General features: G+C 32.8%; 2 protein-coding genes across 4 annotated transcripts in view; both read left to right on the plus strand.

Annotated features, from left to right (window-relative positions):
- Positions 1-19,406, plus strand: part of LOC126885320 (putative mediator of RNA polymerase II transcription subunit 26) — a 60,736-nt gene that overhangs the window by 37,197 nt on the left and 4,133 nt on the right. For all 3 annotated transcript variants that reach the window (XM_050651850.1, XM_050651852.1, XM_050651851.1), the window contains 3 exons: positions 3,802-3,884; positions 6,663-7,478; positions 11,869-11,995. In XM_050651850.1, coding sequence (XP_050507807.1) covers positions 3,802-3,884; positions 6,663-7,478; positions 11,869-11,995 — 1,026 coding nt within the window. The remainder of the gene's footprint in view (positions 1-3,801; positions 3,885-6,662; positions 7,479-11,868; positions 11,996-19,406) is intronic.
- On the plus strand, positions 4,574-4,943 carry LOC126885323 (uncharacterized). The gene has a single exon (XM_050651862.1). It carries the CDS (start codon positions 4,657-4,659, stop codon positions 4,873-4,875), a length of 219 nt encoding a protein of 72 aa, XP_050507819.1. The 5' UTR covers positions 4,574-4,656; the 3' UTR covers positions 4,876-4,943.

The raw sequence follows: 19,406 nt of genomic DNA on the forward strand, positions 1-19,406 counted from the left end.
CGAAGGATTTCGTGGCTGAAAAATCTACGTACGTGGTTCAACACAACCACTACAAATCTTTTCAGAGCAGCAGGCCGCCAACATCCGAAACGGATAGGCACTACAAGAAGAAGAAGTAGGAGCCAAGCCGCGACCCACCTGAAACCTGTCCGCGACCCAATGGTGGGTCGCGACCCACCGGTTGGGAATCGCTGATATAGATCAATCCATGCATCCTTTTCGATATGTTTCAGCTGTAATTTCTTCACCTCTGCTCTTTGACTTCTTATAAAGCGCCGTTTTTCTCTTTATAAACCATAAAAATCATGCTTCAGTCTTTTGCCAGTGCTCGTTTTTAATCTTGCTTGCAAGTGTATGCGTCTAATTTCTTATTCCCTTGTAATTTATTACGCTTGTTGTATCTTGTTTGCAATGCACTTTAGATAGGTACTTTTTTCTGTTCCTTGCTTTTTGTTTCATCCTTGAATCGTCGAATTTCTCGAACTGAGCACTAATTTCCTCAATTGCTTTGGAACACTCTAAATATCTTGTTTTGTCATCCAGCAGATTTTCAAATATTATCTTTGTGGTGTATAATCCTTTCTCTATGAACAAAATATGTATATTAGATTACTAGGGTGCTAACCTTGCTGGAGGTAATAAAAATACTATTAACGATGAGGTGTGATAAAACTAAAGACATGAGAATCGAAGAAGAACATGTGAAATTCAGAGTAAAATAAATCCACATAGAACAAACATAGGACAAATCACAAAACTGAGTACTGAAAATCAGACTTTGTATATGTAAACAAGAAGAAGAGACTATTTGTGCAACAGTTGATAAACTGTGTTCTATAATAAAGTAAAAAAATACTATATAACAATATCTGAAAACAATGGTCTTCATAACGGACATCACATATTATAGAGTATCAGATCAGCATCCTTTTAATTTCGATGCATTCTTCTTCAAGGCATCTACAACTGTAGAAAATATTATTTGGCTGAGAGCCTCCTTGTCTGGTTGGCGTTTGTTGATTTAAATAAAGTTTATTTTCACATGCTTGCAGTGGAATCTAAATAAAACGAATTGCTGGCATCCGTGATAGACATACCAGAATTAATCGAATGCCTTTCATAACACTGCATTTATAGAATTTATAATACGAGAGGTTTACTGCATCCAAGAAACATTAATTAAAATTATAATCTTCGATTGTAAATCAATATTAATTGCTTCGGTATCGACACTTAAAATCTAATGTTTATAGGTATAGAATTGAATCGATGATATATTTGGTTCTAATTTTACTTTGGGCTTTTGATGTATCCTCCAAACTAAACAGATTTTTTAACGGCTTGTATTTGAGAGCTAAACACACGTGGCAACTCAATTTAAGAGTCTGTTATGTGAAAATATTGAATTATTGAGTCTTTATTTTCAGACAAGACTACAAAAACTTTGATCACTTACTCTGAATAAAGGTATTAATTTAATAAGTAAATGAATATCTTACCTAGGTAAGAATTGACAACCAGAAAACCCAAGATCATAAAATACAGAGAGGGGTCCTCAAGGTTGCGTGCTTTCCCCACTACTTTTCAATGTCTACATTTAAGTGGTATTTAAAGAAGCGTTTTCAGATTCAATAGAAAGTATATCTATCTATGGATCTATGAAGTTTTGAATAACTTAAGTTTTGCAGACGATGCAGTAATAATGACGGATAACAACAATGTTTTACATAACGTAATGCAATGACTTCATTAATGCTGTCGTGAATACGAACTGGAAATAAATCTGAAGAAAGCTAAATGCACGATCACGACTAAATCAGCAGATACAAACATTCGATTAATTATTAGGAACATGGATAACATCAAATGTAAACAAAAGCAAAGAAAACAAGATATTATCGTGCATCATTCATTAAAGTTAAAAAGATTCTTTGTTGTCGGGATCTTCTCTTCTTTGTGTGCCGTGCTCGTTTTCAAGCATTGGCTATCGTCGCATTAACAAGCTGATGAAATGTTTCTCGGACGGCAGCTATATGACACAATTCCTAGACCGTTCTACCTGTCCACTGTCCATTTTCTAATGTTAGGCAGCCAGGACAGTATTTTCTATCAAACCCAGCTTTTTCCTTCGATTTTGCCCTGAATAAATAATCAACCGGAGTAAGCGATTTTTAGGTCTTCTCATTTCTCATTATATGACCGAAGTATTGAACCTTTCTTTTATTTTTATGACGTTGATCAATTTTTGCTCTTTGCGCATGGTCTCTAGCACATGGTCGTTGGATATGTCCATGGGATTCTGAGCATGCGACGGTAACACCACAACTCAAACGCTTCTAATTTGTTGAGCTTCTTCATTTTTGTTGTCCAAGTTTCATATCCATAAAACAAAATGGACCAAGCGTAGCACTTCAATACTTTTAGACGTGTGGTCAATGCCAGACTTTTACTGCACAATACAGAACGCCAGCTAAGCGTTGTCGGGATAGAAGGTTAAAACTATTCTCAAGAATGCTTCACTCTTACGTGTTCTCTACTCTTCTTTATAGATTGGAAGCGTCAACATTAAAACAAGCGCATCTGAATAAGTTGTCTGCCTTTGAATTTTGATGTTACAGAAGAATCGCATCAATATCGTGGATTCAAACGAAGAATAACAGCTTAAGAACTTGAGGGAATGGTTTGAAAACCCACGATGATTTTCAACTTTCGATAGAAGAAGGAACTTGAAGAAGAAAAAGATCTTTCTAAGAAATTATAAAGCCAAGTAAAAGATATTTGACCTAGTAGTTGAGAGAGGAGAAACTAAGTCCAAAAATATACGATAGAAGGCTACGAGAAAGATAATGTTCTTCGTATTATTCTACGGAATAGAACCATTCATAATAAAAATAGATTGAAGTTTTTTGAATGATGGACCTTCAAGAGAATACTAAAAATAAGCTGGGTAGACCAAGTCACGCATGCCAAGCTGTTGAGAAGGATAATGAAGGACAAGGAAGTATAATTTGCTTCAAGTATCTTGTTAAAGATGGCGGTATCAATGATGCAGATTATCAAGATAATTGCCAACTTTCTAAGAGCAAATACCACATAAAAATTAACAAGACATACCTAAACTTATCTGTACAGATCTAAACCTATGCTTTGGGGATGGGTACGAACTTTCGGCTTTAACGCTATTTAAATGGGATTATTTTTTTCGAATCCTGAGAAAATCATTTTTGAAAAATTTAAACGCAGAATGAAAGATTAAGTTATTACCGAGGGCCGAAAGTCCCTGAAAACTTCTATGTTTATTTTAATTAGTTACAGGGGTGAAAAACTAAGAGAAAATTTAGTGTGATTTTTAATTTCAAATATCTCATTCAAAAAAACTTTTTATTCATTCTAATGGACTTTCGGCCCTCGGTAATAAAGTAATCTTTTATTTTGCGTTTAAATTTTTCAAAAATACTTACATATTAGTTTTCTCAGGATTCGAAAAAAAATATTACATTTAAAATACATTGAAAATTTTGACAGGCGTCAAAATGTTCTTTTCTTATTAATTTAAGCAAATCAATATTGCGGAGTATATATTTTCTTGATGTTGTTTGTTACATATTTCATATTAACAAATAATCTCCTATTATTGTCTAAAGTACGAGAATTTTGCTTGCAATTTTTGTTGTTTATGTACAGTAAAAGTACTGTTTATGAATATTTGAATGTTATATTTGTACAATGTCTGTTAGATTAAATTATTTGTGTGATTCATTTTAGAGTGCTAAACTTAGAACTAACGTTTTATTTTTATAGGCGTCAAACGAGTAGCTTGGCCACCACCACACGAAACTGGACAAAACAGTCCATACATAGAGCAAAACCCAGTTCAGACACAAGTAAGTAGCACAATTTTCTGTTACATATTATGATTAAATCTACATATGAAATAGGTAGGTACTATACCACGTTCATTCATAAAAAAAGTTTGAGGTCACAGTTTCAGACACGTGATGGTGGGTGTGTCTTGTCGTCACAGCTTGTCATTGGTTAGAAATTAGTTTCCTTCAGGTTCAGGTTTCTTCAATATCAAAGGATATTGAACAAACGATAAAAGAGAAAGAAGAAACGAAAAATAAGAAAATTGCAGGAAGCTACTTGAAAAGATAGAGCAAATTGTCATCCGTGAAATGAAGAAGACAATGATGTATATTGTCGCTTGTATTGTTTAATATGCTTTTTCTCTGAAAAAAAATTTTGAAGCTGTTGAATCAACTGATTGAATCAGAATGAATAAATCTGTTTTGTTAATATGTCACCAGTACAAAAAACGTCACTTAATCATTGTTCAACTCTTCTCTAAATTATTATCGTTTATTATCGTTATTATCTCTAAATTAAATGCGTTTTCCTTTCAATTCTCATTTATCACCAATTAAATTTAATAATACGCAAAAAATAAAAGTCTTAAATTATTTTCATCTGCGCTACTGCTTTCTTATTGGAATTTTAGTGTTCTGTCGTCCAATCAACCCACTCCAGATAAACTTATCGGAATTTACAAACAAAATCATGCTCGCAGCGCCGGAGATAAATATTTAAATCATTAAGCATTCAACAGTATTTGCTTCTGTCTAAAACATCACTTATTCGATCAACAACAAATTAAAGATGTCCCAAATACACGAATTCAACGTAAAAATGACCTGTGGAGGATGCAGTGGTGCTGTGGAAAGAGCTCTAAATAAACACGTTGGAAAAGGTGTGGAAGAAGTTTCTATAAGTCTGGAAAGCCAGAGTGTTAAAGTGAAATCGACATTGCCTGCTAATGATGTCTTGGAGATTATTAAAAAGACTGGAAAGGAAGTTCAGCTTCTCTCATCGTCTTAATGACTTGTGATTTTATCTTTTTATGATGTTTATGTGATGGAGTATTTAAAATATTAAATTTTATGGTATGTAGTTGTTATTATTACACACAAATATATACAGATAATATACCTACGCCCTCCTGGAGCTGCATATGTATTTTTTATTGAGATATACCACATCAACCATCATAGGTTATTAATTAGTGGTTACACATTTGCTCAGTAGTTCAGAAGGTTTGTACTACACAATATAAAGAAATTTACAATACAATATAGAACAATATATAATCAATAATCTTTACAAAATGATGCCCAATAAGATACTTCTCACGTTATACTCATAATATGTCTTTGCAACTTAAAAAGATCCTGACAAATGTTTGGTCTGATTTAAAAACAATAATTAAACAAGTTGGAGGCAATCTATGAAACACAAACCAGCACGCAAGAAACCATGAATGACTGAAGATATATTAGAAATAATGAATTTGAGAAAATACAAGAATAAAGATAACAGTAAACATAAAGAAATTTCACAAACAAATAAAAAGAAAGATAGTGGAAGCAAATAAGAAGTGCCTTAGAAAAATATATGAAAGGATACAAGACTTAGAGAAAAAACATGATAACGAAATTCGTCCCAAGAAAATAAGGGGACTAACTGGAACTAGAAATAATATTAGACTGTTGGGTATACTAAAAAGCACGGATATTAGGGTATTGACAACATTAGAAGACATAAATAACGAATGGAAAACGTATAAAAACTCTGTTTTGGGACAATATGAAATAAGATATTAATAGACGTTTAAACATTAATAAGAAGTTTAGAAGTTACCCATTTTAAGACCAGAAATAAAATACGAATTGAAAAACATAAAACTTCAAAAATCTTCAATAATTCATATTACATATACTTTGAGATACTGGATAAGCCTTGCTTAGTTTCATTGTGCTCATGGCCAAATATGCATATTTGTGTTTCATTGATTCTGAAAAGACCTTTGCCCGCACGAAAAACTATAGAATGTTTACAAAAAAGAACATTGGTCCAAATTATATAAAAACACAGCGAGTAAAACTACTAGGTACATCAAAAAATAATACAATCGAAGCTTAGAGTATAATTACAAAATCTGCTTTTTTACATTTTTAGTACATTGTTCACTTATTATTTACAATAAATAATATTATATTTGGTTATTTGCTTGACAACATTACCCAGATTCCGTAGATATACCTTTCCTAGCAAATCCACACTAATGTTCAGCAGGATTTTATACAGGGTGAATCAAATCAAAATCGATAGTTTTTTTTATACCTGATTTCCCTGTATCGTATAAGATCCTTAGCCAGAGGAAATTTTTTATATTGGACAATTTTTTTGGCAGTTCTAACAAACAGTTTAAATTTTGGTTAATTCTTGATATAAAGATTTTTTTTTTCGTAAAATAATAAATATTTTTTATAAAGGTCATAAATAAGGTATATAAATATTTCGTAAAATAATAAAGGTCAACTAGGGTGTATTTCAAAAATTATCCTGAAATCCAATATTTAAATAAATTGTGCACGAAACAGGACTTTGATAAAATTTTATTTCTAAATATATTTTTTGTCGTGTTTATTTCTCTTAATTTATTAAATTATATACTTTTACTCATAAATTATCTTTAAGATGAACACGAGAATAAGAACCTTTTACCCTATTATAATGTATACAAAATTTAAAACTGTTTGTGTAAACTACACCAAACCCTGTTGACACAAATTATATTTTTTTCAAAATTATCCTTTTTTAAACAGGGTGGACCTCAATATCCCTCTCAGGCTGCAGGCTACCAGAATAACTATCAACAACCAAAGCCAGCTCCCTCTAACCAAGCCTTATACCAACAACAACGCGCGCCATTGAAATTAGACGTGTCTCAAGGCGGATCTTCACCCTTGGCTTCTCCTTTATCCAATCAAAGCCCACAGGCTTACAGAGCCCCAACTCCAAACAAGAACTGGGCATCTGTACAATCTCCAGTGCATACTCCTAATCAACCTGCCTGGAGACAAAGCAGTCCTTCTAGATTCCAAGCTGCGCACCAACCTGTGTCCCAACAACAGTTTCTTGGACAACAGTACTCTGGTCCTTCTCAACCAAATTATAGTCCTAACCAAGGCTCCCAGCAATATCAGCCTCCTGTAAACCAATACCAACCTCAACAGCAATATCAACAACCACAAAACCAATACCAGCAACCCCAACAGCAATACCAAGCTCCCCAACACCAATACCAAGCTCCCCAACAACAATACCAAGCTCCCCAACAACAATATCAACCTCCCCAACAACAATATCAACCTCCCCAACAACAATATCAACCTCCCCAACAACAATATCAACCTCCCCAAAACCAATACCAACCTCCACAGAGTCAAAACCAATTCTCTAGGCCTACAGCTCAGGCTGTACCCTTCCAATATCCTTCTGAACAACAATATCAAACTCAATCTACTCAGCAATATCAATATTCTCAACAATATCAATCTTCCGAACAGAGTTACCAGTCTCAACCTCAGGGTTATCAGTCCGTTCCACAATCTTCTCAAGTGCATAGTGTTCCAATACAGGTATGATTGAGAGTGTTCAATGTCGAATAACTAAGCCAAATATACAGGGTGGGTCACTGAAAACAGTCCACCTCGATATTTGACAGTATCTATTTATTATATTTTAAGGAAATGAGGAAAAAGGTCGGTTTTTGTTCTATAGGGGACACATTTTTACTATACATACATCTGTCATTTATCAACCCCCTCCCTTCCACTTCCCCTACCCCTTATTTTTAAATAGGGAATATACCTTGTGTGGCACATTATTATCTTATATTATATTCAGTCATAACGATTGTCCACGATTTTTTTGGATATTTGCACCGTTTTTGCAAAAAAAATCTTGATTAATTAACATAGTAAAAAAATCTTGACTAAGTACAACGCCTCTTAAAAATGAAATGTAACACCTATAGTTTGCTAATACGTCATTCTTTCTGTCATGGACACCATTTTGAACATCTAATTAATTAATTCGATATTAATTTAAGTAAATTGTTTAATGTTGTTCTGAAGCTATTTCCTTGTGGCATTTTTTATAATCAACTATTTTCAATGGGAAATAAGCCACAATTTTACCAAAAAAAATTATTTTATTACCGTTTCGAAGCCCAAATTGGGTTTCGTTGTCAAAATAAAAAATACTATTAAAATAAACAAAATGTTGTTGCTTAGTACAAAATTCTTCTAATAATTTATTTAATCTGACTCGTTTATATTGGCAATTCAGACGTATATTATACATTTTAAAGTAGAAGACTTTAAAATGATATCGCCAATATTTACGAGTTGTGTTCCTGGGACTTTTTAGAATTTTATAGAATTTTACTGTCATCGTTGCATTTGGTTGTCTATTTAAAGACAGATCAAATGCTGTGATTTTTTTGTGACGGATATTCTTGAGTTGGGATTGATTTCATGTAATCGAATGAACTATCTTTTAGTAAAGTCGTCCCAGGAACGCAACTCATAAATATTGGCGATATCATTTTATAGTCTTCTACTTTAAAATGTATAATATACGTCTGAATTGCCAATATACATGAGTCAGATTAAATAAATTATTAGAAGAATTTTTTTACTTAGCAACAACATTTTTGTTTATTTTAGTAGTATTTTGTATTTTGACAACGAAACCCAATTTGGGCTTCGAAACGTTAATAAAATCATTTTTTTTGGTAAAGTTGTGGCTTATTTCCCATTGAAAATAGTTTTATAAATTGCTGAATGCCTCATAATTTCTAATTTATTTAATTTTCGTTACATTACAATTAATTTATTGCTTTTACAGTATTTATTTTAATTCACTTTTGATGTGTAAGAAAAAAATGACATATTAGCAAACCATAGGCGTTACGTTTCATTTTTAGGAAGTGCTGTAGTACATTAAATGAATTCAGATTTTTTTTTGCAAAAACGGTGCAAATATCTAAAAAAAAAATCGTGGACGATAGTTATAGTCGGTTCGCTAAACTCAGACGCAACTGGCTAGATATTTTAGTCGATATTTTTTTTCTTTTTTGCCAATTTTGCAAAAATTGGCAAAATTACTAAATATTTAGTGATTATTAACTATTTAAAAATTATTTTTTGCCAATTTTGCTAAAATTGGCAAAATTACCGACTAAAATATCTAGAAAGTTGCGTCTGAGTTTAGCGAACAGACTATATGTCTGAATACTCCATGTAAATGCCTTTCTAATGATGTGCCGCACATAGTACATTCCCTATCTAAAAACAAGCGGTTGGGGAAGGGGAAGGGGTTGATAAATGACAGATGTATATATGTATCGTAAAAATGTGTCCCCTTTAGAACAAAAATCGACCTGTTTCCTCATTTCATTAAAATCTAATAAAGGCTGTCAAATATCGAGGTGTAAGTACTGTTTTCATTGGCCCACCCTGTATAAAATAATTTGAGCATGTCAATAGTTTCCTTCAACTTCGAACTGAGACTTGAATTACGCTTACTAATAACACGTGTTCTGAGCCTGCTTTTTAGAGTAGTCTATGCTTTTGGCCTACTCTCACTGCCCTTAGTTTGTTTTACTCACTTTTATAATTAATCCAAAGAATATATTATTAATTAAGAATATTCTTATTAATTAGATATAAATACTTTTAGTTCTATTCGATTTATAAAGGTTTATATGGGTAGCTTGTATACCCAAACTTGGCAAAACAGGAAAAAGTATATCCTGAATACCAATAAGTCTGATGTCATTTGGTAGATACTAAAGACTTAAAAAAACTGTTACGAATGGTACTGCATCATTTTGTACAGAGGGTGGAGTACAAATTGAATGGCACAGTCAGAGATAGAACTCAACAGGTCCTGACTGTAGTTACAGAATGGACTTCAAATATAGGGCTTAACATACGCCACCAGAAGTCCAAAATCATGAAATTTGTCAGAATTTAGAGGAAACTAAAGGAATTAAGTCTTTTAAGCCTGAATAGAATAAATCTAAGTCTGGTTGGTAAAGCAGAAAACCTTGGAGTAATACTATTCGAGGCTTACTTAGAATCATCTATGCAACAGTCTTTCTTGTTGGTCATGAGCCAGTCAAGCGACATATGGGGTGGTTCTTAAATATAGACCGGGCAGTATCGTCGCCCCCGCTAGCGAAATTATTCCGATTCGATTTTTTCCACAAACTTACTTAAGAAGAGGTCCTTATAACATATCCACAGGGTGCCGGGCGGTGCCGTCGTCGAAAAATTGTTTAAAAAATTTTTTTAAACAAATTCACAAATATAATTTTTTCATTTCGAACAATTTTTTTTAGATAAATTGGCCTATTCTGAGCAAAAAACGTCTCTTTTCATTTTTTTCTAAAATTGATTGTTGTTGAGTTATATGCGATTAAAAATTTGAAAAATGCGAAAATAGCCATTTTCAAGGTTTAATAACTCGATTAAACATTATTATTATGAAATTCCAAAAGTCACCAAATCAAGTTTCAAGTCCCTTCTTCAAGGTCCTGAAGAGATTTTTGTCATTATTTTATTAGAAAGCTGTTATTTTTAATGATTAACAATTAGCGCTATAGTCCAGGATTTATCGTCGCCCCCGTTAGTGAAATTATTTTGATTCCATTTTTTTGCAGAGACTTACTCAAAACGTGGTCCTTATAACATATCCACAGGGTGCTGAGCGGTGACGTGGTCGAAAAATTCTTTAAACAATTTTTTTAAACAAATTCACAAAAATAATTTTTTCACTTCGAACAAATTTTTTTTTAGATAATTTGGGACATTCTGAGCAAAAAAATCTCTTGTGATTTTTTTCTAAAATTGATTGTTGTCGAATTATACGCGATTTATAATTTGAAAAATGCGAAAATGGCCATATAGCTCGACAAGAATCAATTTTAGAAATAAATCACAAGAGACCTTTTTTGCTCATAATAACCCAACTTATCTAAAAAAGATCGTTCGCAATAAAAAAAATATTTTTGTGAATTTGTTTAAAAAAATTGTTTAAACAATTTTTCGACCACGGCACCGCCCAGCACCCTGTGGATATGTTGTAAGGAACCCGTTTTGAGTAAGTTTCTGCAAAAAAAATGGAATAGGAATAATTTCACTAATGGGGGCGACGATGCATCCTGTACCATAGCGCTAATTGTTAATAATTAAAAATAACAGCTTTCTAATAAAATAATGACAAAAATCTCTTCAAGACCTTGAAGAAGGGATTTGAAACTTGATTTGGTGACTTTTTGAATTTCATAATAATAATGTTTAATCGAGTTATTAAGCCTTGAAAATGGCCATTTTTGCATTTTTCAAATTTTTAATCGCATATAACTCGACAACAATCAATTTTAGAAAAAAATGACAAGAGACCTTTTTTGCTCAGAATAAGTCAATGTATCTAAAAAAAATTGTTAGAAATGAAAATATTATTTTTGTGAATTTGTTAAAAAAAATGTTTAAACAATTTTTCGACTACGGCACCGCCCGGCACCCTGTGGATATGTTATAAGGACCTCTTTTTGAGTAAGTTTGTACAAAAAAATCGAATCGGAATAATTTCGCTAGCGGGGGCGACGATACTGCCCGGTCTAATAAGTGAGCTCCAGATTCTGTAGGAGAAATTCTGAAACAGTCAATCATATCTTGCATAACTGGGAGACAATAGATGATATGCAGCAAACACTTTTTGAAGACCACCAAGTGACTCAAAAAAGATACGGTACCCATTCACGTAGAACTTGGCACAGAAATTTACAATTCTGCAATAGATATCATGAATAAATGGAAGAGAAGCCATCTAGCTGCAATATGACAAATTCGTCAGACTTTGTTTCCAGAAACAAAAGAGGATTTTAGATATCATTTGAAGGAGAAAATTATCTACATATTTGCATTGTATTATTTTAATTCACCACATATGTTTTAGGTACAAAGACAAACTTCAAAACCTGTGGAACCTCCCCCATCTACAATCACTCTCCGTCCTCAGGCTCCAGTGAGCCAGGCTCCACCACCAGTTTACACTTCTCAACCAGCCACGGCGACCCTAAAAGGTAACTACATATAAGGAAACAAGTGCAGCTTTCATAGATATTCTAAAGTTGCAAACTTTTTAATAAACGGTTGTAGAGAGAGTACAGATAGTGACGTTACTACCACTTTATTTGAAAAGAGTCTACCACACATTGCTACATGTGTTACGAAAATTTCATTTATTTAGGTAGTGTATTTTAAGTTAGTTTTTAATTTGTAACATTTTTAATTTCTGTATTTTTGTTACCCATCTCTTACTCCATCTCCATATTTGCCAGTTTAACCAAAAAATTGTTTTGTTTGGGTAATATTTATTCAATTATTTCGATCAAGAAAAGAATATGCCTTCTTTAAATCAATTTAATATTTTTGATGCAGTAATCTCACAATTTGACTTATATTGAAGGAGTTTTAGAGGTTATAATAGAGTTCTTGCAAAAATCTCACCTCTTCCTAGGTGTAAAACTCCAGATATATAAGACCATAATACAACCAGCAGTCGCTTATAGAAGCGAAACATGGACGCTAACAAAAAGAGAAATAAATAAATTATTGGTGTGGGAACGTAAGATCCTTCCAGTAATATATGGCCCTTGCAGCGTGACAAACGAATGTAGGCGGAGACACAATAACGAGTTAGAGTCTTTCTTCGGAAAGGAAAATATAGTGATATATTATATATTAGAGGCCAATAGACTAAGATGAGTCGGACGAAGCTAGGACAAATAATTCCCGGACAAATAATCCCGGACAAAAAATCCCCACAAATTATCCCTGGACAAAAAATAACCACAAATAATCCCCACAAATATTTTTTGGACAAAATATATTGCGACAAAAAATTCCGGACAACAAATTTCCAAGAAATATTTGCTGCTGAATAGTTCTGTGAAAGTTTTCCCGTGAATGCAATCGACTGAAATGTTTTTCAGCCTCAGTGCATGAGAGTTATAGCAATCGCCATGAAACCGCTTTTCGGCACGAAAATAATGATTAGCAATTAAGATTAAGGATACATTGTAATTTTGTTCCAATAAACCTTAATTCCAATTTACGCCGTTATTATAATTATCGGCATGGAATTGGAATTCGAAATTTGGTAATCGAAATTACAATTAATGCCTTATCTTAATTGCTAATCATTATTTTCGAATAAGCGGTTTCATAGCGATTGGAAAACTTTTAGAAAACTATTCGACAGGAAATATTTGTTGGGATTTTTTGTCCTGAATTTTTTGTGGGGATATTTTGTTCAAAAAAATTTGTGGGGATTATTTTTCCGGGATTTTTTGAGGAGATTTTTTTCCGGGGATTATTTGTCCTGGCATTATTTGTGGGGATTATTTGTGGGGATTATTTGTTGGGATATTTTGTGGGGATTTTTTGTCTGGGGATTGTTTGGCCAGGGATAATTTGTGGGGATTTTTTGTCCGGGATTATTTTGTCCAATAGGAAGCGAGATACGCAGTAATTATGACTGCATTATACAGGGTGTTTCATTAATAATTGTCCATATAGTAACTGGAGAAACCTTAGTAGAAAATACGAAGATTTAACCTAAAACACTTAAATAAAATGTGGTTCCTTACTGAGTTACAGGGTGTTTTATCTAAAATATTAAAAACTATTTTTGCTCAGAATTTTAAAACTATTTGACGTATCCTTTTCATACTTGGCAGAAAGTGCTAGTACTAGACACCCTACTAAATTATGATAAACACACGTTTCTAGCTACTACCAGAGGCGTACGGCAGGGGATGGTGAATGGTTGACCCTTCTCAAGTTCTACGCCACTTTAAGAATTACTATTTTAGTGCCATTTTTAGATTCACCAATACTTTCTACGTAAATAATATACTCTTCATTGGTAACGATAAAGTCATTCGTTTTCGAGATATTTGAAGTTAAGTATGAAATGGCACAATTATTTTGATTAATTTATAATATGATTCATAGATTAAAATTTAAAAATTATTTGTACCCAGTACTTTAAAACTATTTGGCATTTCCTTATCATACTTGGCAGAAAGTGTAGGTACTGTACCCCCTACTAAATTAAGATAAATAAACGTTTCTAGCTACTACCAGAGGCGTACGACAGGGGATAGTGGCTGGTTGACCCTTCACAAATTCTACGCCACTGACGAAATTGCTATTTTAGTGTAATTTTTTGATTTTGCAATACTTTTTTTGTAAATAATATACTTTTCATTCGTAACGATAAAATGATTAGTTTTCGAGATATTTGAAATTAAAATTTAAGCGACACAATACATTAATCAAAATAACCGTGTCGTTTCATTTTTAACTTCAAAGATCTCGAAAACTACTGACTTTATTGTTACGAATGAAGAGTATATTATTTTCATAGAAAGTATTGGAGAATCCAAAAATTAAACTAAAATAACAATTTCGCCAGGGGCGTAGAATTTGGAAAGAGTCAACCATTCACTTTCCCCCGTCGTACGCCTCTGGTAATAGCCACAAACGTTTGTTTGACATAATTTAGTAGTTTTTACAGTACCGATACTTCCTGCCAAGTATGAAAAGGATACGTCATATAGTTTTAAAATGCTGAGCAAAAATAGTTTTTAAATTTTTAGATAAAACACCCTGTAATTCAGTAAGTAACCACATTTTATTTAAGTGTTTTAGGTTAAATCTTCGTAATTTGTGCTAAGGTTTCTCCAGTTGCTATATGGACAATTATTAATGAAACACCCTGTATATAAACATTAAACAATGTGTTTTGTGAAAGACCAGATGGAAGAAGGCCTGTAGGATAGACTAGAAAAAACTGGAAAGATGCACTCAGAGAGGATCTGGAGAAAATGGGAATGAGACAATGGCGGCAAAGAATCACGAAGAGTTATAAAACCATTGATGATGATGATGGTTATAGAATCTGTTTTCTAAACAGCTTTTTGCTTCTCTGTCGTTTCTAGTTTTTAATCTCTGTTAGAACCAGGGTTTCTACTTATAGTGATTTTATCAGATTTCCTTTTTCCAATTTAAGAGAAACTCAAGCTACAACGTTTTAAAAAGTTTGCAATTGGTTACCATATTTTATGTAAATTATCATTTTAGTTTACCAGATTTACTCATAGATAAAAACAAATCAAGAAAAACATGTGAACAAATATTTATTATGGAAAGAATTTGGTTTGAATAGAGGAGACAAACATTTTGGTATATAGCTCAACTTTTTGACTAAAATAAAGTTCAGAAAAACGATTCGCTACATATATCAACTACATTGTTTATACTTCCTATGACGGTTTTAGATAAGATTGAATATTTTCTACTAAAACTAAGATACCTCTTTCGAAATTTACACTATTTTCAAAAAGAGATCATTAAATTTCTCATAGTTAGTTTGAACCAGATTCTTCTATTTTAGTATTTGACAGTTCTTCTTAATCAGCTTTCTTGGTATAACGATAACGCTAAAAGATAGTACATTCGCGAATATAAAGGAATTTTGCCGATTGCGGTCTACTTGTATTGTACTAATATGTTTTTTGTGTTGTTCATAACTTAACAATGCCTTTAAAAAATGGTTAATGTTAACTTTTTAATACCAATATGTAAAGCTTTAGATCAGCTTTTGAATGCTAATTCTGTTAACCCTTCGTTCAATTTCATTTCCTAACATTTCAATTTTGTTCATTAAAAATGAGAATTCACGTAATTTAAAAAATTAACCAGTATTTATTCTTACTAACTTACTTAAGCCGTCCTCATACCTTACGGTGTGAGGTAAGTGGAGAAATCAGACGTCTCTATGCCTTTCGGTCAGTAGCTAGTCTTTCTGCCTCTCTCCACCCAATATTTCTTTTTGCGCAAGCCATTCCAATATCCGCGTTCCATGTTCTTGCTGGCCTGGCTCTTCGTCGTTTGTTGTCGGATGCAGCTTTTCTCTTTACATAATTCTACTTTCACTCATTATCGCCATATATCCGAATCACGATAGTTGTTTCGTTTCAAGTCAGTCCAACACCGCACCTTTCACGTATGTCTTCATTTCTTATACGATCACGTCTGGTCACCCCGGATACCGCTCGTAAATATCGCATTTCGTATGCTTGAATTTTACTACGGATGTTGTCGTTCACTGTCCATGTTTCACTACCATAGAGTAGCACCGTCTCGTACACAGTTTGAAATACTTTCGTTTTTGTTTTCAGGCTTACTTCATTTTTCCTAATAAAACTTTTATTTATTAGTGTATAGTATAATTTTGTTGCACTCATTACCATGCTGCCTGCTGTTTATTTCTGGTTCTATATTTTCTTGTCCATTCATTGTTGATACTAGATACTTGAAGTCCTCTACTTGGTAATGGTCTCATTATTTAGCTTTTTACTATTTTTTCTTAAATCTAAAATTGCTAAAAGAGAATTTGTAATCTACATGTCACCTGAGATCCATCATAGTTTTTTTAACATAAACTACTAACTTTTTTGTTGCGGCTATATTGCACAATACTGCTCACTTTTTTGTTGTAGCTAAACTTAACCGCACTATCTTTGCCTTACACTAATTCAGTACTTTTCTTAACAGAACGGTTCGTTGTAGTTCTCCATTCTTCCTGTATTTTATAGTCCATTATTTCACGGTTTTTGCTCTAAATTTTAAAGAACCGCTTGGATTGACATGAAATTTGGCATACGCATAGCTTACATGTCAAAGAAAAAAAGTGATATTGTGCCGATGTGTGCTTTTGCCCTGGGGGTGACTAAAATAAGTCCGGAAATGGATAAACTAACTAATTTTAAGTAACTTTTGTTCTATAGAGCTTTTTCGCCAAGTCAACACTTTTCGAGTTATTTGCGAGTGAATATGTTCATTTTTCAACAAAATAACCACATTTTTAGACGCTTTTTCGCAAATAACTCAAAAAGTAAGTATTTTGTCGAAAAAAACGTTCTTAGCAAAAATATAGCCTGTATAAAAAGTAAAAAAAATGGTGTACGCGTTAGCTCTCTAGGCCTCGTAAAACCAGAGTTATATATATAAAACCAGAGTTATATTTTTTGTTTTTCTGTTAGACAAAAATTGATTGAGATTTGGTGTTTCTAAATTTGCATACATTCGTGTATTCGTGATGCATATAACTCTGCTTCTACTAGGTATAGAAACGTGATATATACACCATTTTTTTAAATTTTTTACAGGCTATGTTTTTGCTAGGAATGTTTTCTTCGACAAAATACGTACTATTTGAGTTATTTGCAAAAAACCGTCTAAAAGTGTGGTTATTTTGTTGAAAAAATGAACATATTCACCAGCAAATAACTCGAAAAGTATTTACTTAGTGAAAAAACTCTATAGAACAAAAGTTACTTAAAATTAGTCAGTTTATCAATTTCCGGACTTACTTTGGACGAATACTTTTTTACCCCCAAGAGGGGGTGAAAAGCACCCCCGGGGCAAAAGCACATATAGGCACAATATCACTTTTTTTCTTTGACTTGTTAGCTATGTGTATGCCAAATTTCATGTCAATCCAAGCGGTTCTTTAAAATTTAGAGGTTTTGCAATATTTTACCGTTAAAGAACGGACTATTATTGTGTTAAAATTTTTTTATTTATTGTTCTATTAATGCTCCGCAATATTCTAGTATTTCATTTGGATTGCATGTTCCTTCCTTTCCTTAAGAAGCAATGTATTTCTGCGTGGCGTCCACGTACAATATTTTCTGGTCAGGTGATATTAGATTTATATCATCATCATTATCATCCAGCCTTCTGTACCAAAGTTGAACATAGGCCTCCCCTAATTTCTTCCAGTTCTATCGGTCTTGGGCTTTCTGCAACCAATTCCCAGCAACCCTTTTGACGTCGTCTGTCCATCGTGTAGGTGGTCTACCTCTATTTCTTCTGTCCTTCCGTCCTTCATTCTGGCTACATGGCTCGCCCAATTCCACTTCAGCCATGCTATTCGCTCTATGATATCTGTGACGCCTGTACTTCTTCTGATTTCCTCGTTTCTAACCCTGTCTCTGAGAGTCAGTCCAAGTAGTGACCTTTTCATTCTTCTTTGGGCCACTCTAAGTTTGTTTGCTGTGGCCTGGGTTAACGATAGTATTTCGGCTTCGTAAGTAATGATTGGAAGCACACATTGGTCGAATTGGTCTTTTTTTTCAAATAATTTGGCATGTTGTTCTTGAAGATGTTTGGTAGAGCTCCATATGCGGCCCATCCTAAGGACATTCTTCTTTGTAGTCCGACAGTTTGAACTATCGAATTACAAAGAACTACAAGAAATAACTGTATGAGCTTTTAGTCTTCTAGTAGGGTGCTAACCACACTGTTAACTCCCTCTTCCTTTGTTTGGAAGCTTAGAACCGGTAACAGTTTTGTTGAGCTGCTCAATTCACCAACAGCACTGTGCAGACGCAGCTTTTCTAATATTAGTCCAAGTAATGAAGCTTAAAATAGGACAAAACCTCGAAATTTTTACAGAATCGATCGATTTGCTTGAAAATTTGAGAATAAGTAGTGGATAGTCCAAGGATCAAAATCTATATCATGCCAAAAGGCTCTTTTACCATGGGGGTGGAAATTTTTATTATATTTTGACCGCAAGAGTTGGTAAAACCATTCATTATGAGCAAAAAACGTTCTATACATTTTTTTGATAAAAATTAATAGTTTTCGATTTATTCAAAAAATCAATGTTTTTAATCAGTTTTCTGCTAATAACTCAAAAAGTTTTCGTTTTATTAAAACCACTTAACTTAATAAAAATGTACCTATTGAAAAAATAAACAAAACGGTTTTTTTTTTATTTTCTTTAAGACCAATAGTAATCGAGCTATACTTTATTATATGTTGGCCCTTCTTCGTCACATGCTAAATATTGTAGTTTCAAGGTCAAAGGACGGGAAAACTATGCATTTTTCAAGAATAACTTGTTTAAACTAATTTAAAGTATTTAAAAATATGTATCTCTAGAAATAAAAAAAAACTCTAGCTAAAAAAAGAATGTGTGTGTACTTTGTACGCACGTAAGAAGTTATACTTCTATTATATTATGATTATATGATTATAAACGAAATTAATATACTTTTTATTTATATTTTATTTAAATATTAAACTAATTTATACTTACTACTTCTCAAACATTTTTATTAAAACAGTGCCAAAAATTAAAATAATAAAAGACTAAAACACACACAAACACATTAAAAATGCCACAAATGATTTCTGAACTTGTCGGAAAATTTTTGAACTAAATACGTATTTTCTGAAAATAAAATTATATAATAAATATACTTACAAATCAGAAAATGTATAAAAAAAAATAAAAAATAAGTTTCTATTGGGATTCGAACCAACTTACCAGCGCGGCTGGTATTGGCGTTGTATTGGGGTTCAATCGCATTAAACGCTTCGCCACGGAGACAGTGTGTCATTATGTGCGAA

Source organism: Diabrotica virgifera, chromosome 5 (assembly GCF_917563875.1).
Source record: "Diabrotica virgifera virgifera chromosome 5, PGI_DIABVI_V3a".
Classification (NCBI taxonomy): domain Eukaryota; kingdom Metazoa; phylum Arthropoda; class Insecta; order Coleoptera; family Chrysomelidae; genus Diabrotica; species Diabrotica virgifera.

Coding starts and splice junctions, on each gene's coding strand:
- LOC126885323 (XM_050651862.1), top strand. CDS start 4,657: ATGTCCCAAATACACGAATTCAACGTAAAAATGACCTGTGGAGGATGC.